The sequence below is a fragment of the Macaca mulatta genome, chromosome 12, assembly GCF_049350105.2.
Source record: "Macaca mulatta isolate MMU2019108-1 chromosome 12, T2T-MMU8v2.0, whole genome shotgun sequence".
NCBI classification, from domain to species: domain Eukaryota; kingdom Metazoa; phylum Chordata; class Mammalia; order Primates; family Cercopithecidae; genus Macaca; species Macaca mulatta.
The window spans coordinates 135,169,670-135,194,497 of NC_133417.1; the positions used below are offsets into that span (position 1 = coordinate 135,169,670).

The 24,828-nt window shown below is 41.9% G+C and overlaps 2 protein-coding genes across 53 annotated transcripts in view; one reads left to right on the plus strand and one right to left on the minus strand.

The window, feature by feature from the left end:
- Window positions 1-20,468, minus strand: part of TRIP12 (thyroid hormone receptor interactor 12) — a 154,478-nt gene extending 134,010 nt beyond the window's left edge. For 25 of the 50 annotated variants that reach the window (XM_077957763.1, XM_077957761.1, XM_077957759.1 and 22 more), the window contains exon 1: window positions 18,886-19,019. The gene's annotated coding sequence lies outside the window, so the exon portion shown is untranslated. Of the gene's footprint in view, window positions 1-18,276; window positions 18,796-18,885; window positions 19,020-19,890; window positions 19,951-20,161 lie in introns of those variants that run through there. The other 25 variants (XM_077957762.1, XM_077957760.1, XM_077957756.1 and 22 more) reach the window with 5 other exon arrangements.
- FBXO36 (F-box protein 36) overlaps window positions 19,499-24,828 on the plus strand; it is an 86,966-nt gene continuing 81,636 nt past the window's right edge. For all 3 annotated transcript variants that reach the window (XM_015111299.3, XM_015111300.3, XM_015111301.3), the window contains exon 1: window positions 19,499-19,617. In XM_015111299.3, coding sequence (XP_014966785.1) covers window positions 19,522-19,617 — 96 coding nt within the window. In that variant the 5' untranslated portion in view covers window positions 19,499-19,521. The remainder of the gene's footprint in view (window positions 19,618-24,828) is intronic.

Here is a 24,828-nt window from a genome sequence, read left to right on the forward strand (position 1 = left end):
TTTACACTCAACTGAGAAGCTGCTAGATCGTTACTGACAGTGCTAATAAACATATTACTGATTACATACCAGCTTTCACAGTTTGAGAGCTAGACTTCAACATTTTGAGATCTTTGATTTTTTTTAATCTTATGGGTATCAATTTTGTGAATTTAACAATATTATTCTGAGGTATCCACAAGCTTCAGACTGCTAAAGAATCTATGCTTCAAAAAAAGTTAAGGGCATCCAGACTTAAAAGGTCCTAACTACAACTTTCAAATGAAACAGAGAAAATAAAATAGAGCATGCATAATCATTAAGCACAGCTCCTGCAACTTACTTCAGTTACACAGATATGCCTTCACATACAGTGGTGGCACACCGTAGGTCATTCATATTAGACTGCATATCAGAAGAATTTAAAAGCCAATGGTCTGAACCTGGCTGTGTACAAAATACCATTACTGTGTGCGGGTTTTTTGTTTTTTGTTTTTTTTGCCAGAAGTATGATCCAGTTGTCAGTAATAAGACATACAGGGAGACAGGCTAGGCATCCTCTAGGAATACTTTTGCTTTCTAGATAAACAACAATAGGAACACAACAGTATCTTTTCTTCTTCCTGACTCAAATGCAATGGACACAATGACTTCAAGCCTTGACAGCCATTCAGTAACCATGAGAACCACTTGCTGCTTAGAATGGCAGAGCAGAAACACACAGAGCCTGGCCCTTGCTGGAACCACTGTGCAAATGAACCATGTCGTGCAAGGAAAAACAAACCCCAATCTGTTTAAGGCATTCTTGGTCAAGTTTTCTATTCACTTGCAGGTAAAAAGGTTCCTATCAGAAAAAGGAATTATTTTGGATAGGGTGACCAAGTAAGGCCATCTGAGCTAAAACCTTACGCATGAAGAAACAGCCATTAAGATCTAGAAGATGACATTTCACGGAGCAAGAAGAGCAAGTAGAAGGCAAGAAAAGCAGGAGATGATGTCAGAGAGGTGGCCATGTAGGAGCCTGCGAGCCACAACAAGGAGCCTTCTGAATCTTCCCATTGGGCTACCAAAAGCAAAGAGTCACATCCTGCACAAGGGTAATACAAAAGATACTACAAGTTAATACAAGTATCCCAAGTTAATACAGGATACTCCAAGGTAATACAAAAGATAAGGGAGGAAGATTTCATTTAAAAACATGGCTTCGGCCAGGTGCGGTTGTTCACACCTGTAATCCCAACATTTTGGGAGGCCAAGGCAGGCAGATCACTTGAGCTCAGGAGTTCAAGACCAGCCGGGGCAACATGGTGAAACCCCATGTTGTCTCTGCCAAAAATACAAAAGAAAAAAAAAATTAGCCAGACATCGTGATGCATGCCTGTAGTCTGAGCTACTCAGGGGGGTTGAGGCAGGAGGATCGTTTGGGCCCACGAAGTGAAGGCTGCAGTGAACCAAGATGAAGCCACTGCACTCCAGCCTGGGCAACTGAGCAAGACCCTGTCTCAAAAAAAAAATTTTTTTTAATTTAATTTTTCAAAAAAGCGTGGCTTCACAGATATGAGTACAAAGCTAGTATTTCTAAAAAGGATTATTAGTGATAGTTTTTGGCCAGGTGTGGTGGATTACACCTGTAATCCCAGCATGGGTAACCAAGGAGGATGGATTACCTGAGGTCAGGAGTTCGAAACCAACCTGGTCAATATAGTGAAACCCTGTCTCTACTAAAATTACAAAAATTAGCCAGCTGTGGTGGTGTGAGCCTGTAAGTCCCAGCTACTTGAAAGGCTGGGCAGGAGAACTGCTTAAACCCAGGAGGTGGAGGCTGCAGTGACCCAAAATTATGCCACTGCACTCCAGCCTGGGCAAGAGTGAGACTCCACCTCCAAAAGAAAAAAAATAATCTGACAAAGGGAAAAAGATTGACAATTATGGTTAAGTAAATATAAAGCACATTAATGAAAAACTAATAATGTAACAGGAAAATGTTCATCACATGATAGGTGGGAAAATTGGGGGTGGTTCTTAGTTTTCTTTATTCAAATTTTAACAGTTGCTCTATACTTTATAATCAGAAATAAATGCCTCAAAAAGCATTTATGTTTTAAAAAGTCATTTAATACATGTTACGTGACACCTTGGATGGGATCCTGGAACAGAAAGACATTAGGTGAAAATCCAAATGAAGTACAGGTAATAATAATGGGTCAATACTGGGTCATTAGTTGTGTCAAATGTACCATACTAATGTTAAGATCTTCATAAAGAGAAACTGGATGTGAAATACAGGAGAACTCTATCTGTGAAGCTTTTCCGTGAATCTGAAACTGACCTAAAATAAAAAGTGTGTTTAGACCGAGCGCAGTGGCTCACGCCTGTAATCCCAGCACTTTGGGAGGCCGAGGAAAGCGGATCACCTGAGGTTGGGAGTGTGAGACCAGCCTGACCAACATGGAGAAACCCATCTCTACTAAAAATACAAAATTAGCCAGGCGTGCTGGCACATGCCTGTAATCCCAGCTACTAGGGAGGGTGAGGCAGGAGAACTGCTTGAACCTGGGAGGTAGAGGTTGCAGCGAGCTGAGATTGCACCACTGCACTCCAGCCTGGGCAACAAGAGCGAAACTCCGTGTCAAAAAAAAAAAAAAAAAAAAAAGTGTGTTTAAAAAAACTCTTCAAGTGGGCAGGTGCAGATAGTAGGAGTCATTAATAAGCAATAGCAGGCAAAAAGACAAAGTCGTTTAGGAAGAGAGAAGATGTATTTTGAAAGAGTCAAGGGCAAAAGGTTATACACAATAATGTATGCCCAGCACACCACAGACCCTCACTTGTAGAATAAGGTCCTCAGTTATTTTACTGTCTTCTCTGCAGTCTCTTAAAGCAGTTTTCAGACACAAGAGGTCTAAACCATCTTCAAAAACAACAAAAGCGTTATTGATCCCTTCAGGTAACAAAGTGCTGAGAATAATGAATATACTTTTAAAAATACCTTTGAGCTACCAAAATTATCACTGTCTTAAAGCCACATAATGCAAGCCTTTACTGTGAACTTAAGGTACACAAGTCTAGCAAGTAGTTCTGCAACTCAATGCACATTAAAAGCTGGGGGAGGAGGGTGTAGCTCACAGTACCTGAACACCAAGAAGCCCATCAAGCAGAGCAAGGAGAGGACACACTCACTGCACAAAGCAATTAAGTTCTATAAAAAGCAGGCTATTTAGGAGTATCCAATAGCCAATGAGGGCCTTAAGGCTAAGTATAATAAACTAACGTTCACTAATGATGGCCACAAGTCAGGAACAAAACATTACAGTGCATTCAGAACATTCTGAAAAATCAACACTTATATAATAACTGTTGAAGAACCACATAAACGTGTTCATAGCCGGGCATGGTGGCTCACGCCTGTAATCTCAACTTTGGGAGGCCGAGGTGGGCGGATTACCTGAAGTCAGGAGTTCGAGACCAACCTGGCCAACATGGTGAAACCCCGTCTCTACTAAAAATACAAAAATTAGCTGGGCATGGTGGCACACGCCTGTGATCCCAGCTACTCTGGAGGCTGAGGCAGGAGAACTGCTTGAGCCCAAGAGGTGGAGGTTGCAGTGAGCTGAGATTGTGCCACTGCACTCCAACCTAGCTGACGGAGCGAGACTGTCTCAAAAAAACAAACAAACAAACATGTTTACTGCATCATTCTTCATCAGGTTTTACATCTATTTCAAAAAAAAAAAAAGATTTTCATTAATTACAAAAAAGAAATTAGGCCGGGCGCAGTGGCTCACACCTGTAATCCCAGCACTTTGAGAGGCTGAGGCAGGCGGATCACAAGGTCAAGAGATCGAGATCATCCTGGCCAACGTGGTGAAACCCTGTCTCTACTGAAAACACAAAAATTAGCTGGGCATGGTGGTGGGCACTTGTAGTCCCTGCTACTCAGGAGGCTGAGGCAGGAGAATTGCTTGAACCTGGAAGGTGGTGGCTGCAGTGAGCTGAGATCGCACCACTGCACTCCAGCCTGGGCAACAGAATAAGACTCAGTCTCAAAAAAAAAAAAAAAAAAAGAAAAAAATTAATAAATTTATCCTCCAGCAGTAAAAAAAAAAAAAAAAAAAAAAAAAAAAAAAAAAGACCTTGAAACTAGGTAAAGAGGAATATGGGATGTTCCTTATACTATTTTTGCAAGATTTTTATAAATCTGTGACTATATCAAAATAAAGACATCAAAAAACATATTCCATATCACACTGCTAACACTGACCTTATTTATTTGAAACTGTAAATAGTCAAAGAGACTATAATTAGCAGTGATAAAACACTTGAACTTGAATCAAATTTAGAAACGGCCCCCCACAAAACTTTTCTAAGTGTGTAATCCGGGTCAGGGTTATTTTTCCTTTCAATTTTTAGGTTCCACTTTAATTGTCCATTAAATTTACTCATAACCTCAATTATAACATCTTAAAAATATATACACACTGTTGACTGTAACTTTATACATTTCCACCAACTGTGAAAATAAGGTACCATTTAGGAGAACTATTAACATTTACAGTAAAACAAATACTATTTGATCACTTAACTGAGAACCAGGCACTGTGCTAGGTAAGAACTTCATTTACTCATTAAAACCTGAAAAGAATCCTGAAAAGTATGTATTTTCTATATTTTACATAGTAACATGCTCAAGGTAAAACAACAAGGAAAACCCAAGTTCATCCTGCTGCAGAGTCCATAATTCTCGCAATGATCTCATTTCAATTCTAAATTTCTACCACTCAAATAATTCCAAGACAGTATCAGAAAAATCCACCTTCTCAAAACTGTCTTTTCAGATGCAAAGGAAAGGAAAATAAAAACACTGTCTCTCAAAAGGAATGGTTACTAAAAATACATCTGACAATGCTGAGGAAGCTGAGGCAAGAAGATTGCTTGAGGCCAAGAGTTCAAGATCAGCCTGGGCAACGTAGCAAGATTTCATCCCTACAATAAATAAAAAATTAACCAGGCATGGTGGCTACTCGGCAGCCAAGGTGAGAGGACCACTTGAGCCCACAAGTTCGAAGCTGCAGTGAGATATGATCACACAACTGCACTCCAGTCTAAACAACAGAGAGAGACCTTATCTCTAGAAAAAAATAACAATAGCTTAAATGCAAGCACTTATCCTATACCAGGCATTGTTTAAAATGTTTTACATATATTAACTAATTTAATCCTCATAATAATCAGGATATAAATACTATTTTTACTCCCATTTCACAGATGGGAGAACTAGTGTCAAAAAAAAAAAAAAGGTTCTTCAACTAGTAATGTTGGAGCCTAGATTTAAACTGAATCTCAGTGTTCGCTCTTAACCACTTCACTAAACTTACTATTATTTAGACATTATCACATTATCCTCCATCCACAGACACTGTGCTAACCTATATAAAGTACCACGGGCCCAGCCCTGAGCCAAGGGAAGAATTCAATACAGGTTAGTTACTAATATTATTCAAGATGCCTTTTCTTAATATTCTTATTCATCTTCCACATCAGTGGGCTAACCTAGATCATTAGACCATATTATATACCTTTTATAGTGACACATCAAAAAGGGAACCAGGAATTTAATTCTGAATTCAAGGTGGGCAAATATACAGATGCAAATAATGTAACTATTCTGAGAAATATCTTGGTAATATTTTTGCCATATTCTTTATTCCAAACAGTCGGTCATCTTATAAAGCATCTGCAAAATGTCTCACAATTCAGTTTAAGAGATTTTATGCTGCCGGGTATGGTGACTTACACCTGTAATCCCAGCACTTTGGGAAGTTATGCGGCCAGACATGATGGCTCACGCCTGTAATCCCAGCACTCTGGGAGGCCGAGGTGGGCAGATCACTTGAGGCCAGGAGTTCAAGACTAACCTGGGCAACACAGTGAGATCCCTCTACAAAAAATAAAAAAAATTAGCCAGTCACAGTGGCACATGCCTGTGGTCCCACCTACTGAGGAGGCTGAGGCAGGAGAACCACTTGAACCTGGGAGGCCGAGGTTGTAGTGAGCTGAGATCACGCCACTATACTCCAGCTTGGGTGACAGAGTGAGATTCTGTCTCAAAAAAAAAAAAGAGATTTTATGTTAGTTTTGTCCAAGTTTACCACTCTCCCTTTAAGATTATAAACTCCAGGCCAAGGACTACATTTTATGTATCTTTATAATCCCAAATCTTAGTCTGTGGCCTGAAATAAGAAGTGTTCAGAAATACTTATTATATGCTGATAAGGGCCGGGAGTGGTGACTCATGCCTGTAATCTCAGCATTTTGGGAGGCCACGCCACAGTGGAAGGATCACTTGAGCCTAAGGCTTTGAGACCAGCCTGGGCAACATAGGGAGGCCCTGGCTCCACCAAAAAAAAAAAAAAAAAATTAAAATATTAGCTGGATGTGGTGGTGCACATCTGTAGTCCCAGCTAGTCAAGAGGCTAAGGTGGGAAGATCGCTTGAGCCCAGGAGGTCAAGGCTGCAGTAAGCAGTGATTGTGCCACTAGACTCCAACCTGGCTGACAGCGTTGAGACCTCATCTAAAAAAGAAAAAGAAAAGTCTGGTACAGTGGCTCATGCCTATAATTTCAGCATTTTAGAAGGCTGACGCAGGAGGACTGCATGAGGCCGGGAGTTCAGGACCAGCCTGGGCAACATAACAAGATTCTGTTTTACCAAAAAAAATACAAAACAGCCAGGTATGGTAGTGCGAGCCTACAGTCTCAGCTACTCAGGAGGTGAAGGCAGGAGGATAACATGATCCAAGGGCTTTCAAGGCTATGGTGAGCCATGATTGTACCATTATGCTCCAGCCTGGGTGACAGAGTGAGACACCTAACTCTAAAAACAAAAAAAACTTAGTAATATATACCATTTGCTTATAATTCACATGTATTAGTTCTATATCCACTGCTAGAGTAACTTCACTGAGATGCCTTAAATGATTGCTTTTCTAGGTCTGAGAGTACTGCTACATACAATTCAAGCAACACCTTTAAGAGATAAATGCAGCAGTTGCTGAAACCAAGATAACTTCTTTCCTTGTGCCATGATTCTAATACTAGCCCTTAAAATAGAAACAATTCCAGAATTTTTTTTAGAACTGTTGTTTTACTAAGTCCTTGATTTTACACTCCTTAAAATAACTATAGATTAAGCCATTCCTAACTTTACAACTGTCTGAAGAAATATGGAAAACTTCCCAAATCCTTTACTATTGCATTAAAAATTTAAATAAACTCAGCAGGAATCATGAAAAAGTTCTAAATTTCTTGAGATACAGAAAACTCTTAGAAGTTAACTCTGTAATTATGAATCACCTTCATTTTCTTTTTTAGTAATAAGAAACAAAACCGTAACACCATGGCTGAATATCAGTAAACATGCGAGTTAGGCAGTAGACCCATTTTACAGAAGAGAAAGAAACTGTGGTATTCCAGCAAACCTAAGTTTACCAATTCTTTAACTTATTCAAGAAACAAACTGAGTATCGATTAAAACAGGTACCACAATGAAGATAGAAAATGACGGTGTATTATCTCTTCAGTAATTCCTTTCGGTAGTCCTTAGTTTCTGCGATGACAAGATACCTGGAAAAAATGTCATGGCCTAATATACAGGCAGCTGAAAAGTAATACTAGATGGTTAGAAGAGGCAGAAGCAGATTATCTTACAGCACCACACCGAAGGCTGAAATTCCCCAAGTCTTAGTTCATATCAGCAACTGGAAAGGCAACACTTTTCAAAAGGCAGGATGAAGAGTAGAGTAAAAAAGATGAACTCTGTGATTAACAGTCTAGTTTTCTGAAAGGATTTTGAGCCCAGAATGTAAAAATCAACACTAACATTACTAATGACAGTTGAGAAATAATTAGCAAATAGGTCTGATCACAAAGTTAAGACTACTGAATCTTCTTAAACATCAGCCTACTTGTTGCCATCTACTGGGGGAAGGGCACAAATGCATTTGGACCTGGGGTGGAGAGGTAGAGATCAGGGTCAAATTCCCTTGAGACTAAGCTGCTTTCCCTAGGTGAGAAGAAATGAAAACACATGTTTCATAAAGGAAAAAATACATGAAGCTGGGTGGTTGTTTTGCAGAAAAATAGGCACTCTTGTGCTACAGCAGTAAAACATATAGACTGCACGAATATTTTTATTCTAAAGTAAGTCCACAAAATGTCGCACGATACGGCCTTCCTTACTCCCCAAACAGGTACAATTCTGAGTCATAAATCTGCATAGCTAACATCTCTGCTTTCTACATAAGAATCAAATTAATCCAAACCGCAATTAGGAAAGTCTGTAAGAACACACTAGAAATAAAAGCTGCTAAAAAAAAGCTAAATATTATAGCTATCAGAACACTGAAAAAAAAATTTAGTTTCTCTTCAGGCATCATATAACCTAATTTCTCATTTTTAAAATCCTGTGTACCTACTTGTACAAAAGTAACAGTATTTGTTAAAGGATATAAAATTATGCTAGATAGGAAGAGTATGTTCTCCTGTTCTATTCCACTGCAGGGTGACTATAGTTTAATACATAGTTTCAAAGAGCTAGAGGGAAGATATTGAACGTCCCAACACAAAGAAATGATAAATATCTGTGATGATGGTATGCTAATTACCCTGATCTGACTACTATACATTGTATGTATTGACACATTACTAAGTGCCCCAAAAATACATACATATTATGTGTCAAAATTTAAAAAACAAAGGGGTAACTACTATGCAGAGTGCAAAGCAAACATTTTATTAGAATATTTAATTTGATTAAACTATGTAATATTAATTTATACTTTTTTAAAGTATTTAAATATCCCAGAGTCAGTAATGGCTAGGAAAAAAAAAAGTATTTAAATATTTAAACCACAATTCACTTTTGTTTTAAACATAATTTCACTGTATTGAATGCTAAGCAAAAGTTTCCCTTTAAAGTCCCAATAATAAGACTTACAAATTACTGAGGACAACTCACAAAAAATCATGCATTAGGTATCAAAAAGTATTTTGAATCAAAAAAAAACTGAACAAACAACAGCTTCCACTAAAGGAAGACTTGTGTGTCCAACAGAGGACTGGTGTGAGTCATTTAGACAATAAACCAGCTCCTGCTTATTTAACATTTTAAACAACAGGAAAAAAAAAAAAAAAAGAAATTTTACCTTCACTACTTTTATCTCCTCCAAAACTTACCACAAAAACCTTTATATGTAGTACCAGAAAGGGAAGCACTGTCATAAAAAACAACATCTAAAAGCACTTTTATTTTCATTTTCAGTTCATTCATAAATATTTTTGTATACTTTTTTCACATCATCACCTATTCAGGGATCAACAATCATTCAACATAATCTGTTAAATCTAATTCCTTGATCTCCCATTTAAGAACTTCAATAATCTCAGCCCAATTCCTGTGATTTCAAACATATGGACCCTCTACTCCAGAGAGCTCATTTATCTTAATATTAGATCCTCACCACAATTACACCTTTAAGCTCCCCATTCTTCTATACCATCCTCCAATCAGGGCTAGTTTAAGCCCCTCTCTCTTCTTGGTCTTCCTCAGTAACTTCGACCCAGAACTGAACCTCTCTGAACTTCCAAGTACCCACTATATAAAACTCAATCTTGTACTCAATAACAAATATGCACAATGTTAGATGTTGTGTGCTGCTGTTATAAGTTTGAACTCATCTACAACAAAGTACATTTCAAGATAAGGAATCTCCTTTTGTAAATCTCTTCTTTCTCAGCACCCTCTAAGAGGGCAGATCTTGTATGGGACCAGATACACACTCACATTAGCTGCTGATGAATATTTGTTTTTGTTTTTTGAGACAGGGTCTCACTCTGTGGCCCAGACTGGAGTGCAGTGGCATGATCTTGACTCACTGCAGCCTCAACCTCCTGGGTTCAAGCGATCCTCCTGCCTCAGCCTCCCAAGTAGCTGGGGCTACAGGCATGCACCACCACATCAGGCTAATTTTTTTTTTTTTATTTTTAGTAGAGACAATGTCTTGCTGTGTTGCCTAGGTTGTTCCTAAACTCCTGGGCTGAAATCATCCTCCTGCCTCAGCCTCCCTAGCGGCTGGAATTACAGGAATGAGCCACAGCGCCTGGCAGAATATTTGTAAACGAAGGTGCTTCAACAATTTATTTAGTATAGCCACAAATCATGCCCTAATTCATGTTTCTTAATTTACATTCCAATATCAGATTTTCTAAATGCAGAAAAATCTACATTTAGAGTATTTACAGAATATTTATCTAGGCTAAATACTATACTCCTATATATAGTTTTAGACAAATAAGCTGTGATGGAGTAAGTTAAATATCAACTATATGAAACATAACGGAACTTGAAAGACAAGGAATAAGTTTCAGGTTCCTTTTATATTCTGCCAAGCACAACTGTGGCACACAGTAAGCACTTGATAAATATGTATTGATAAATAAATCATCATCTACTAATAAACATAATCTCCAAATGCTAAATTCGGGGTAACCAACTAACTATTCTAAGGCCTTAACAATTCCTTAAGTAGCTGATTTTAATGAGCCTAATTTTGAAAAATTTATATTCTACACTCAGCTGCCAACCCCTGAAAAATGAAAACAAGCAAGTTAATTATGGCAAATGATGCTAATATTATTTTACAACACAGTTTCTCAATGTGTCCCACCAAAACACACTATCACATACACCTACCATGTACAATGCATTATGTTGGAAGCCTTGTGCCAGACACTGTGAAGATAAAATAATGAGATCTCTACCTTAAAGAGGCCAAAAATGCAGTTAAGAAGTTAAGATGTAAACAACTAATCATATAAGACAGAATGTGAAAGCCATCCTGAAATATGTTACAGAAGGGGAATAGGAGAGTAAGGAGTAAAAATTTTAAAGGAGTCACTAGAAGAAAGTCAAGTGTGTGTGTACATATAGTTGTAAGAGATACAGGCCAGGTGCGGTGGCCCACGCCTGTAATTCCAACTCTGGGGGGCCGAGGCAGGTGAATTGCCTGAGATCAGGAGTTCAAGACCAGTCTGTAATCCCAGCTACTCAGGAGGTTGAGGCAGGGGAATTGCTTGAACCAAGGAGGTGGTGGAGGTTGCAGTGAGCTGAGATCGCGCCACTGCACTCCAGCCTGGGCAACAAAGCAAAACTCTGCCTCAAAAAATAAAACAAATAATAATAATAACAATAATAAAGAGATACAAGATGTGGAAGGGGTATCAATTCAAGTAGACAAAAAAACCAAAGCAAAAACGCTAAAAAGTTGCTGGGTGTGTTCAGAGAGGAAGAAACAGTTCAATCTGATTGCAGCCAAGGATGCAAAACAAACAGAATTACGAAACACTGGGGTCTTAGAAGTTGGTAGTATTTGCATATATTTCCTATTTACAAGGCTACTAGAAGCACTTGGTTTTTGAGAATCAAAAAAAGTAGGGGACCTTCATATGATCTCTATGAACCTGCTCTCTAAGGACACAAAGCAGCTTAAATTACAACTGAAGAGAGAATTTCAAGAGATGGGCTACTGTGAAAACTCACTTTAGGTTTCCAGGGCATCACACGTTTACCAATATAAAAACTTTAAGTTAATCTGACCTTAAGAAGACAGCACAAGGTACATCTATTTATTCAGAGCACTGCCCACAGGCAGAATGAGTAGGAGTTTTGAAGTCAGGGTAGAACTCATTGGTTATGACAGCCAACAAGTTGATTAAAATACACACTGAAATGCTGTAACTTCAAGTCTTGAAGGCTTGCTGATGGACACTTACGCTTATAAATAGCCTTCAAAAATCTGTGTATAGGTAATAACACCATATTTATAGAAATATGTACATGCTCTCTAAAAAGAAACAAACAGAATAAACTAGAATGATGTATACTATTATAAATTGCAGACACTAATCAGTTAGCACTGTATTAAAACATATCAGTTAGGCGCAGTGGCTCATTCTTGTAATCCCAGCACTTTGGGAGGCCAACGCGGGTGTATCACGTGAGGTCCGGAGTTCAAGACCAGCCTGGCCAACATGGTGAAACCTGTCTCTACCAAAAATACAAAAAACTAGCTGGGTGTGGTGGCAAGCGCCTGTATCCCAGCTCTGGGGAGGCTGAGGCAGGAGGATTGCTTGAACCCAGGAGGTGGAGTTTACAAGTGAGCCAAGATTGCGCCACTGCACTCCAACCTGGACAACAGAGCGAGACTCAATCTCAAAAAAAACTTATTTAGGTCTTCAATGTACTTTAAACTATCAACTATTATATGCACATAATGTCCAATTAAAGAATAACAAAATGGCTTGCCCTAATTCCTTTTAAAATGTATGATTTAAAGTAACTTGCAGTCTCCAAATATATACTGACTAAAAGTCTCAATCATTTTAGCATTAACGATGCAAAATATGAATCAAAATTTTAAAAACAGGACATTAAGCCATTATGAAATATTTCCACTTAAAGTATCTTATTTTATTTTCACAAGACTTATTCTATCAACAAACACTTAATCCCTATTATGGACCAGGTACTGTGCTAGATGCAGAAACAAAAAGGGACACTGCTTGGGATTAGTGTTCTTGTAAAAGTTTAAAAAAGAAGGATGGAGGCTAAGGACTTTAAAGAATTCATAATCAACTAAGGAATACAATTGTATATTAAACAAAAAAAAAAAAATTTTTTTTTGAGACAGGGTGTCACTCTGTCTCCCAGGCTGGAGTGCAGTGGCACAATTCGAGCTCACCACAGCTTTGATCTCCCAGGCTCAAGCAATCCTTTCACCTCAGCCTCCCAGGTAGCTGAGACTACAGGCATGTGCCACCATGCCCAGCTAATTTTTGATTTTTAGTAGCCACAAGGTCTCTACTAAGTTGCTCAGGCTAGTCTCAAACTCCTGGGCTCAAGGGATCCTCCTGCCTCAGCCTCCCAAAGTTCTGGAATTACAGGCATGAGCCACTGGGTCTGGTCAAATGTTTCAAGTAGGATACCTATGCATATAACAGAGGTATGTTCGAGTTAAAAGAGTTTTCACAAATGAGGCAATGGCCGACAGTACTGTAAACAAATGGAGAAAGGGCTTTGTGTTCCAATACATCTGTGGAGCCTAATCTAAATACAGAATGTCTAGCATATAAATGACAATTGACTCTAGGTTAGGTAGTAATAATCAGATTTTTCAGATTAGGCACTTGAAGCTCACAAAGTACTAAGTTAAATTATTTGCCCAAGGTTACAAAGATGGGAAGTGCACAGCTAGGACTGGAACCTAAGTCTTGCCTTCAAATCAGACAATCACTTGAACAGTACTATTAAGGAAAACACAGAGTAGCAGGTATTTTTCACTCTAGACCACCTGAATGACTTTTTAAATCAAGCATAACCATGATAGCCGGGCATGGTGGCGCCTGTCTGTGATCCCAGTACTTGGGAGGCTGAAGCAGGACAATTGCTTGAACCTGGAAGGTGGAGGCTGCAGTGAGCCGAGATTGCGCCACTGCACTCAGCCTGGGTGACAAGAGTGAGACTCCGTCTCAACAAACAAACAAGCATAACCATGAAACTGACTACTGCCAATAGCTTCTGCACTCTCAAGAAAAAAGCATGTAAGCCTGAACAATGAGTTAAGTTCCTTTTTCTTCTATCCAATGATTTAATGAAATCACTGAAATCACAAGAAACAACCAAAATCTAAAAGGCCTCAGAGAAAAATGACTGAACAGACTTATTTCAGTCTAGGAAACCTCTTTTTGCCAACAACCTAAAATTATCAGTAAGTGAGGATATTAAAGAACTACATTTTTTAAAAATCCAAGACATTAGCTGAGTTAAATTTTACCTTAAAAAAAAAAAAAAAAAAAAACAAGGGACAGGTCTAGCATCAGTATACTTATCTATTTATTACAGATAACAGCAAGCATCCATTATGCACAGAGAAACCCAGCAGAGAGGTAGAGAACAGCTGCTTTGAGGTTATGTCTTCAAGTCTGTAACACAGCTGCTGAAATGATACACAAGTACCAAAAGAAAATACACCAGTAAAGCTTACATTACACTATACTACACTACACGTTAAGAATTACCAGGCATTGGCCGGGTGCGGTGGCTCACGCCTGCAATCCCAGCATTTTGGGAGGCTGAGGCGGGGGGATCACGAGATCAGGAGATCGAGACCATCCTGGCTAACACAGTGAAACCCCATCTCTACTAAAAATATAAAAAAATTAGCAGGGCATGGTGGCGGGCACCTGTAGTCCCAGCTACTTGGGAGGCTGAGGTAGGAGAATGGCGTGAACCCAGAAGGCAGAGCTTGCAGTGAGCCGAGATTGCGCCACTGCACTCCAGCCTGAGCGACGGAGCAAGACTCTGTCTCAAAAAAAAATTACCAAGCACTAAGATTATATACAACAATCTAAAAATTATATTTATTCTGTAATGTCCACCAGATTTTTACTCTTCCACCCTATTTGGCCTGGACTCCCCTCAGGCTTGGCCTTATTAACTAAAGCTTGGCCTATGAAAAAAGTGGCACAGAATAAGCCACTGGCTTAATACTAAAACATGGCAGTGACAGTTGATATCCATCCAGGCACTTTAATGGCACATTAGTCAGGGGAGATGTGAAGAGGCCATGATCACTGAACCAACCAACAGAAAGCATTCTGAAGAATCTGCCGGGGTCAAAGAACCCTTCCAAGCAGGTTGGAGTGCAGTGGCGTGATCATAACTATTAACTTCGAATCTCTGGGTTCAAGCATTCCTTCCGCTCCAGCCTCCAGAGTTGCCTAGAACTACTGACGCATGCCACCATGCCCTGCTTTTTTCTTTTTTGGGGAGACAGTCTCACTATGTTGCCTGGGCTACAACTCCTAGCTTCAAGAGATCCTCCCGCCACCTGCCTCCCAACTCCCCACCTCCAGTGCCACCTCACCCAGACCAATCAGGTTTATTAGCATACCTTCACACATACCACATTGATATGAAATCATCCTTGCCCTCAGGAAGCCTATAATCCAGTCAGGGAAACAAAAGCAACACGTGTCAACAAATACAATATTGTAATGCAGAAATGAAGCAAGTACAGATAATCAGAAATATAAAGATCACAGATAAAAACTTGTTTGAGGAAGCAATTTGAAGGGATGAATTGTAGTTGTTCTTTACATCCTTTATCTTCTATGTTTTTCTGTACATAGTGGGTGCTTGCTTGATTTAAAAGAGGGAAAACTCCATGTCAAACAAGCAATTGCAAGGAGCGATTTCAGTGAAGATAAAAAAACCAAGCAGGTTGCTGTTTTGACTTGAGTCCACCAAATAGCAAACAAAAAAATAAAGGAGCAACTGGTATCACATTTGCTCAAAAAGATCCCTACCCAGCCACTTAAAAGGAGGGAAAGTTCCGTAGGTTCTGTAGAAAACAGTGACCAGGATTCAGAAGCATTATTCTCTAATTGTAATCTCTTACATTAAGTCAATTTCATGAGTCACAAACCAGAAAAGGTACGAATTTTGTCAATAAAAAACGTAAACAAATTTGAAGTTTCTTTAAACAGATAAACAAGTTTATTAGGTAGAATGATGGCAAACAAGTATCTGGCATGCTGATGTCAAAAAAAGAAGGTAACTTTAAAAAGACAAAAATTAGACCCAAATTCTACTACCAATTAAGCAGCAATTTCAAATTATAAAGTTCTATAACTTTGTACCTTCAACCTACTTTACATTAAATCCTTCCTGCCCCACGGACCACCACCACTAATGAGAAGCTGTATCTTTTAAAAATGAACTCAAAACAGCTAATGTAATTTTCTAAAATTAATTTATTTATTTGGCATGTTGTTTTTTTCCCACAGTCATTACATCTGCTGGGTTTCACAACCACCCAGTGAGGTAAAATAGAGATTACCCACTCCCATTTTACAGATAAAATAAATGAAGACCAGATAGGTTAAGTGACTAGCTCAAGGTCACAAAGCTACTAATCGGTAGTGTGTGAATTTCCAAGCCAGTGATGTTTTCTTTGCTAAGATGACAACCCTAAAACAAAGCAGGATATTAAAACCTTGTCTAGATAACATAAATACAATAATCTTAAAAGTTACACTGGGGCCGGTGCAGTGGCTCTCGCCTGTAATCCCAGCACTTTGGGAGACCAAGGCGGGCGGATCACCCGAGGTGGCCAACATGGTGAAACTCTGTCTCTACTAAAAACGCAAAAATTAGCCGGGCATGGTGGCGCGTGCCTGTAATCCCAGCTACTCAGGAGGCTGAGGCAGGAGAATCACTTGAACCGGGAGGCAGAGGTTGCAGTGAGCCTAGACTGCACCACTGCACTCCAGCCCGGGTGACAGAGCGAGACTCTGTCTTTAAAAAAAAAAAAAGTAACAATGGGAAAGGAATCATACATGGAATCACACATTACTACAAATTTGCTTTGCCAGGTGAAAGTACTGATTTCACCATGGTCTACCCAGCATCCCATCCGTTTTTTAAATGTAACTACTACAGTTTAGCACCTTCTGGAACTCTAACTGCCAAAACTGTTCTCAAACTTTTTGAAAGTAAATGAAAACAAAGAAAAAAAGAAAAAAAAGCCTGTTCATAGACACAAACTAAGTAATATAAATGTCAGCTAAACAGACTTAAAAACTGCTCACACTCCTGAAAAACTGGGGATTTAATGGAAACAATGATAATCTTAATTACAGTTTTCCAATTCTTATGGATACTGGCACATTCATAGAAAGGGCAGACGTGTACAAAGCCCACAAACCCCAATCATGTTATGTACTCTTAAGCTTAAAATAAATGAAATAAAAACTCCCTCAATCTCACAAAGATAGTTACAGTAGTTCAACATTTCTGGGGCTGAACACACAGGAGGAAGTGTCAAAAGAAAGAATTAGAAATTTTGTATACTTTAAAACTTCCACTTAATATTGATCACTTTCCATGTGATAAATATGAAAATCAGCCTCAATAAAATCCTCTACAATTTATTGTCTCTAAACCTCTACTAATTCCATTCCTCAACCCCCCCGGGGTGTAAATGCGACACACACAGGCCTCATATACAGGCCTCTTGCCTTTTTTTCTAACACAACTAGGACCTTTGTTCTGAGCGTCGGTTTTTTACCCCACTCAATAGCTCTTTCAACTTTCTACCCCGTATTTTTTGTTTGGTTTTTAAAGAGGAGACTCTGAGCCTCAACTTGCTAGGTCTTTAAAAAATGAAATGCCAAAAATATCTAATGAGAGTCTCGAGAGGAATAGAAAGTTAAACACATCACTAAAGGGCCTACAAAACGGAGTAAAGCCCGGAGATCGGGTGATCTGGCAGCCCAGACAAGATCGAGGACCGCGACTAGGAAGGGAGACAGCAGGAGAGCAGTTAGACGTCCACTTAGAACGGATTCACTGCGCTATTAACCGTACCCGCCCCCCCGCCCCCCCGCCCCGGCCCAACCTTTACACACAGACACATTCCCTCCCCGAGTTAACTAACGAAGCAATTAAACTATGCCCACCACCAGACTCGATGCTTAGGCTAAACCTCCCCCAGACAAAGTAAAACAGCATTATCAAAAAAACAAACAGATCTGTCTTAAGGGTTTGGAAGCTGCCCCTTCCGTTCTCTCCTCACCACGTAAGGTAACCAATTCTCTCCCGTCCCCCACCAGCAGTTCAAACGTGTGATTTCCCCCCATTTACATGTGCTTTTATGTTTTTCCGTATTTTTCCGTCTAAGAAACGAAGGATTTCTTATTCTGAGGAAGGGAAAGACGCTGAGGAAGACAGGATTTGAGGTTTTACTACCTTCGTTATTCGAACTCCCCTCCAACTTGTTCCTGTACTAGAAAACCCACTCACTATGGAGAAGGAAGGAGAGGGGCTGCACTGATGGACAAACGTTGTAATAGGTTTTATGTAATCCACATATAAATAAATTAATCGCCTGACTCGCTCTGAATGCTAATACGATTGGGGTGACAATTGGCCCACCTCCCTCCCCCAAGTCCTAGTTAAACCCACCTACCACCAATTTCCATTCTGATCTATTTAAAAGGATACTCTATTCCTCTCAGTCAAGTTTCTTGGCTTCTTTAGGCCTCCCTGCATGCCCCCCTCGTCATCATCCTCCCTCAGCCTCAACTTCCCACGGCTTAAAAAACTGCCCCGCGCAGACCCCGTCTCCGGGCTCGCCCTCCCTCAACCGTCCCTCGCCGTCCCCCTGGGCAGGAAACCCCTTACTGCGGTCTAAAGTCACTCCGGCCTCTCCCTCCTCTGACCCTCGCTTCCCACAACTGTTGTCACTCGAGCTGCTCCCTAGTTTCCATTTCCGGGCCGTCCACAGACCCGGAGCCTCCCCTTTCCCAATTTCCGGGCCCCTCGTCCCATTTCCGGGGAACCCTTGCCGTCTTCACACCCCCCACCTGCACTTCCGGCCCCCCACTTTCTCTCTTCCCAGACACCCTCCAAGCTCCAAAGCCCACTTCCGGCCCCTCTCGACCCCCGCCGAGCTCCCCAACACCCGCAAGCCTTACCCCGGTTCTCTGAAGGGCCCTTCTCATTGCGGGGAGCCGGAGGAGGGACCCAGCGACCCCTGCCTCCCGCCGGGCCCCGGTCCCTCCGGCCGCGGCGGCCCTCGAGCGTCTCTCCCGTCCACCCCCGGCCCGGTCCTTCCGCGGCTCCGCCGCCGCCGGCGCCGGGAGCAGGCCAAGCGGGGGCCGAATCGCGGCGATGACACAACCGGGCTTCCTGGGACTTTCTGTTCCAGCTCCTCCCCTCGCCCCCCCAAACCCTCAGCTGGCCCCCTCCCCCCAGGCTTGCCCCCGCCGCCCGGAGCTGCGCCCCAATTACCTAGTTAGGCCCCAAAGTCTCCGGTCCGGACTCGGTGGCGCGGCAGTAACTTCCACTAGCTCCCCCCACCCCCCCCAGCGGCGGCGGCAGCGGCGGCTCCGGGTTCCTTCAATTATCAGCTGAGCCGCAGCACCGCGCTCGGCGTGCGCCTCCGCCCGTGCCGCCTCCCTCCCCGCCCGCTCTGACACCCTCGGGGAACTACTTTGCCCTCGGGCTCTGGTTGACGGGCTCGTCCGCGGGACCGGCCCCGCTGCCTACTGGCGGCCCATCACATCGCCCCTCCCTCCCCTGCCTCCCGGCTCGACTCTCCCAGCAGCCTCCGATCTCCGCCCGATCCCTTCGAGGGACCAGGAAGGGGACTGTGGAGCTCCACTTGGTATCCCTCCGCCGGGATCACCCCCTCCCCTCCGTGGTAGCAGGAACTAATTCCCCTTCGGGTCACCCGGGACCTGGAGCTGGAAATTTCACGGATCAGGGTTCCCTGAGACCCTTGGAGAAGGGGAGAATCGCCCCAAGTTAGAAATCCTTCTGCCAGCTCATAAGCGTGGTTCAATTTAAACTAGGGTTTTGGCCCCTTGACCCCGACCAAGCCCCGCCCCTTCCTGGTTGTCTTAGCGACGGCGGTGGCGTCCCAAGATGGCGTCGAGGCTGCCGGAGACTCTGTTTGAAACTGTAGGACAAGGCCCGGCGCCCAGCAAAGACTATTACCAGTTACTGGTCACCCGGTCTCAGGCAAGTGCGAGCCCCGGTTTACCCTCTCTCCTAACTCCCTACCTGGCCCGGTTGGGGCCCGGGACCCAGGCTGTGCTAGGCCGAGAGCAGCCGTAGCCCGCCGGAAGCGCCCGGTCCCGGCTCCGCGCCGGGAGATTTTCCTCGTCACCTCGGCCTCCTCGGTCCGGCGGCCCGCGTGTCCCTGCTCTCCCCGAGCCCGGCTAGTCCCTGGCTAAGCCTTCTCTGCCTCCCCGCGGTGCCGCGCGCTCCTTTCCCGCCACCCCGGCTTCCTACCCGTAGAGTTCCCTCCGCGCGAAGAGGAAAACGGGCGTCCCAGGCTTGCGTGCGGCCTCACCTCAGCGTGAGAAGGAGGGAAAGAAAGACTCAACCAAGTGTCCCAAGGAGGAGCCGGCTAGGGAGGGGAAAAGGAGATTGCCTCTTTTCCAGGATAGGAATTAATCATGGAGAATTTTATAAATCTCTTTGTGGCCTTTACGCGTGCCATGGCCACATCAAAAGTTAGTTATTTCTAGTAGCAATTGACGATTGGGAGCTCTTCTCTTACCTTTTCGAGTCCCTTCTATCCCATTGAAAGTGTGCGGGTGGTGGTATAAAAATGTTTCAGCTGCTCTGCGCTTCAGCCCCACCCATAATGACATCTGCTCCACAACAATAAGACCGAGGATTATATTATCTCCAAAGTAACCATCGGCCTATTTTTATGCCTACTTTGGTTATTGAAGGTGGGCTTTTGGATGATTTACTGTGTCCATGAAATTCTCAACTTGAGCGGGGCCTCCATTGGGAAGACGTTTCTAATCCTGGCTGAGCTTATGCCTGTCACTGAGTTATTCATGCACCCTGCGCTTGCAATAGATACTATTCTATTCCTATAAAATGAAATTTAGAAGTTTGTATATATTTGTTTTGGTGTGCATATTGATCATTCCCTCGATTTTTCCAGGAGCCCTTAAACAAAATAGGTAATGAGTTAATTTTTTATATTTTTAAAAGCATCTTTTAAAATATAAATGTTAATATATTTTTTTAAGATTTAGAAATATTACAAATGTAATATTAGACTGTCCAAAAAAATTTTTTTTAAAAACAGTACTGCTCCTTGCGGAGCAGGGCTAATTCCTAGGCAGTGGGCCCAGAGTCAGCCTCAAATTTTTAATTAAACTGTTTTTAGGGGTTTTTGCTCATTTGGTGATTTATGAAATACTGAAAGTCATCCTTTTTTGTACATTTTTTTTTTTTTTTGAGACCGAGTCTCGCTCTGTCGCCAGGCTGGAGTGCAGTGGCGCGATCTCAGCTCACTGCGACCTTGTTTCACCATGCTGGCCAGGATGGTCTCGATCTCTTGACCTCGTGATCCGCCTGCCTCGGCCTCCCACAGTGCTGGGATTACAGGCATGAGCCACCGCTCCCGGCTTCATACCTTTTTTAAACGGATTATTGATTTTTCCATTGGCTTTAAGATTTATTTGTTTATTTATTTATCAAGAGGGAGTCTCCCTCTGTTGCCCTGGCTGGAGTGCAGTGGCGCAAACTCAGCTCACTGCAACCTCTGCCTCCTGGGTTCAAGCGATTCTCCTGCCTCAGCCTCCTGAGTAGCTGGCTTGTGCCAGCACAGAATTACAGGCGTGTGCCACCACACCCAGCTAATTTTTGTGTTTTTAGTAGAGACAGGGTTTTGCCATGTTGGCCAGGCTGGTCTCAAACTCCTGACCTCCAGTGATCCACCGGCCTCAGCCTCCCAAAGTGCTGGGATTACAGGTGCCGACCACCACGCCTGTCCAATTTTTTGTGTGTTTTTAGTAGAGACGGGGTTTTGCCATGTTGGCCAGGCTGGTCTCCAACTACTGACATCAGGTGATCCAGCAGCCTCGGCCTCACAAAGTGCTGGGATTATAGACTTGAGCCACCGCGCCTGGCCAGCTTTAAGATTTATGATCCTGACATTTCTTCACTTCCTAACATGAGTGGTCAAAAATATAATCTGTTCTAATCTTACGTGATTTTCTATTTTCATCTACCTCAAGTAAGTTAGAATGTTTTAATTTTCACTCTACAGCCTTTAAAACTTTGTCTTTTTTAGCATTTTCTTTCCTTTGAGGGTCTGGTATTTTACAAGCATGCTTCATTTCTCTCATTTGTAAGACTCAACAGGCTGAATATCTGTTTACCTTTTTATTTTAGTAAATTATCCTTAGGAGTGCTCCTGGCATTCGGCTTCCTAAAGAATACTTACGTTGTTGACGTTCTTCAGACTTTGCCCTCAAGTCTAACTTAGGCGCACACCTTCCTCTAACTACTCTTTTTTTTTTTTTTTTTTTTTTTTTGAGACAGAATCGTGCTCTGTCGCCCAGGCTGGAGGGCAGTGGTGCAATCTCGGTTCACTGCAAGCTCCGCCTCCTGGGTTCATGCCATTCTCCTACCTCAGCCTCCCGAGTAGCTGGGACTAAAGGCGCCTGACACCACGCCTGGCTAATTTTTTGTATTTTTATTTGAGATGGGGTTTCACTGTTAGCCACGAGGGTCTCGATCTCCTGACCTCGTGTTCCGCCCGCCTCGGCCTCCCAAAGTGCTGGGATTACAGGCATGAGCCACCGCGCCCGGCCCTAACTCCTCTTTTTAAGAAATCTTTCCCACCATCCCTTCAGTGTTCTTAATTTTTCTTTTTCTTTATTTTTATTTTTTTATTTTTTATTTTTATTTTTTTGCAGGTGAAAAACTCCCCTTTATCTCAGGTTCTGTCGGTTACATATATATAAAATCCTAAATTCTGATCCATTTTCTTTTTTAAGCATGCTGAATAAATCCACTATACTTCTACCAGTGAGAGTTAATCTCCAAGCTAATTAATTCACCCTCTTTTTAAAGTAAAATTTGTTGTAAAAAATGGCATGCCAAAAAAATATACTTTTCAGTCAACTGCCTTGAGAATATGCTATTTTCTAACCACAAGACAATTTTTCTGAGTCTCAGCACAGGAAACCAAACATCCAGTAAGAGGTGGCCTGACATAAATAAGTACTAGAAGACTAGCATTAAAATGTGTTTTATAAGATAGATTTTTTTCTGGAATGACTTTCTAAAATTATTTCTTGTACATTTCCTCCTCTTTCTCCTGTCTTTATTTTTTTAATTTTGTATATTATCCAAATTATGCCCCAGATTTAGATGAATCCTTCTTTCGGGCTGATTCTGTTTTTTAGTCTCTTTTTCACTGCATCTTTTTCGTTGGCCTTATAAATCCAAATAACTGCACATTTGACATGGATTTGAGGGCAGCTATTTCTCTCATTAGTGTCATACCACCACTGACATAGTCCAGAATATAAATGTTATACATAAATATTTCCTTTGTTTATATAGTAACATTTGAAATATATTGTATGCTTATACAGGCGCTTCTCTTTTACTACTTGATGCCATGTTGTTTTGGGTTTAGGGGGTTTTTTTATTCAAAAAAATAACTTTCAGATTATAGCTTGGGGTCAGTTTAGTTTCTCAAAGCTGATCTTTATAATGATGATCTCCAGCTTTAGAAAAAATAGTGCACTGCTTTCTAAATCAAAGATTCACTCAAGGATTGGGCACAGTGGCTCAAACCTATAATCCCAGAATTTGGGGAGGCTCAGGTGGGAGGATTGCTTGAGCTAAGGAGTTTCAGACCAACCTGGGCAACATAGCAAGACCCCTTCTCTTGAAAAAAAAAAAAAAGAGGCTGAGCACAGTGGCTCATGCCTGTAATCTCAGCACTTTGGGAGGCCAAGGCAGGCGGATCACTTGAGGCCAGGAGGTCGAGACCAGCCTGGTCAACATGGCAACACCCTGTCTCTACTAAAAATACAAAAAATTAGCCGGGCATGGTGATGCACATCTGTAATCACAGCTACTCGGGAGGCTGAGGCAGGAGAATCGCTTGAACCCTGGAGGCAAAGGTTGCAGTGAGCCGAGATCCCACCACTGCTCTCCAGCCTGGGCAACAGAGCAAGACTCAATCTTTAAAATAAATAAATAAATAAATAATAAGATTTACTTGGCCAGGTGTGGTGGCTCACACCTGTAATTCCAGCACTTTGGGAGCCCGAGGGGTGGATCACTTGAGGTCAGGAATTCAACAGCAGCCTGGCCAACATGGTGAAACCCTGTCTCTACTAAAAATACAAAAATTAGCCGGGCAGAGTAGCATGAGCCTGTAATCCCAGCCACTGGGTAGGCTGAATCAGGATAATCACTTGAACCCAGGAGACAAAGGTTGCAGTGAGCTGAGATCTCACCACTGGGCAACAGAGCGAGACTCTACCTCAAAAAAAAAAAATTTTTTTTTACTGTTATTCTTACTCTAGTTCTAGTACTAGTTTACATATATTTTCTTATATGGGATTCTAATTCTTTGAAAACCTGTAGATTAATAAAGTGTTAGGGCTGGAAAGCATCTTTGGTTTTTTTGTTTTTGTGACAAGAGTCTCACTCTGTCACCCAGGCTGGAGTGCAGTGGGGCGATCTCAACCTCCGCCTTCTGGGTTAGAGCGATTCTTCTGCCTCAGCCTCACGAGTACCTGAGATTACAGGCACCCGCCACCATGCCCAGCTAATTTTTATATTGTTAGTAGAGATGGGGTTTCACCATGTTGGCCAGGCTGATCTTGAACTCCTGGCCTCAAGCGATCTGCCCACCTCGGCCTCCCAAAATTCTGGAATTACAGGGGTGAGACGCCGAACCTGGCCAGGGCTAGAAAGAATGTTGAATATTATTTAGTTCCTACTCTGATGACGCATATATATTATTATTTATAGTGGGGAGAATGTAGCTAGTATTTGATTTTTAAAAACACTTTAATGGCTAATCTTTTATATGTTGTATTTTTTTTTTAACTCCAAAGGAAGTTCATGACCAATTGGCAAGTTAATGAGTGCAGGTATTTTGAAATCTATGAGTCCAGAAGACGCAAAAAATCGCTTTATACTAAGTGGTTCAGGAGGGTACTGTTACCAGTATTGTACTCTTGAAATGGTGTCTTCTTTGTCCTCTCAAAATGGAAGTGTCGCTTAGGTGGCCAGAACAATTAATTTAGGTTTAACATGACAAATACTGGAAAAGTGTTAGAAAGAGAGTAATGGTATGCTAAGTAGATGGGAACTGGCAGATATGGCCTCTTGCAGCCAATAACCCAGGTGGTTGTCCAAAGAGCACCAATATGTCATAGTTAACTCCAGCAG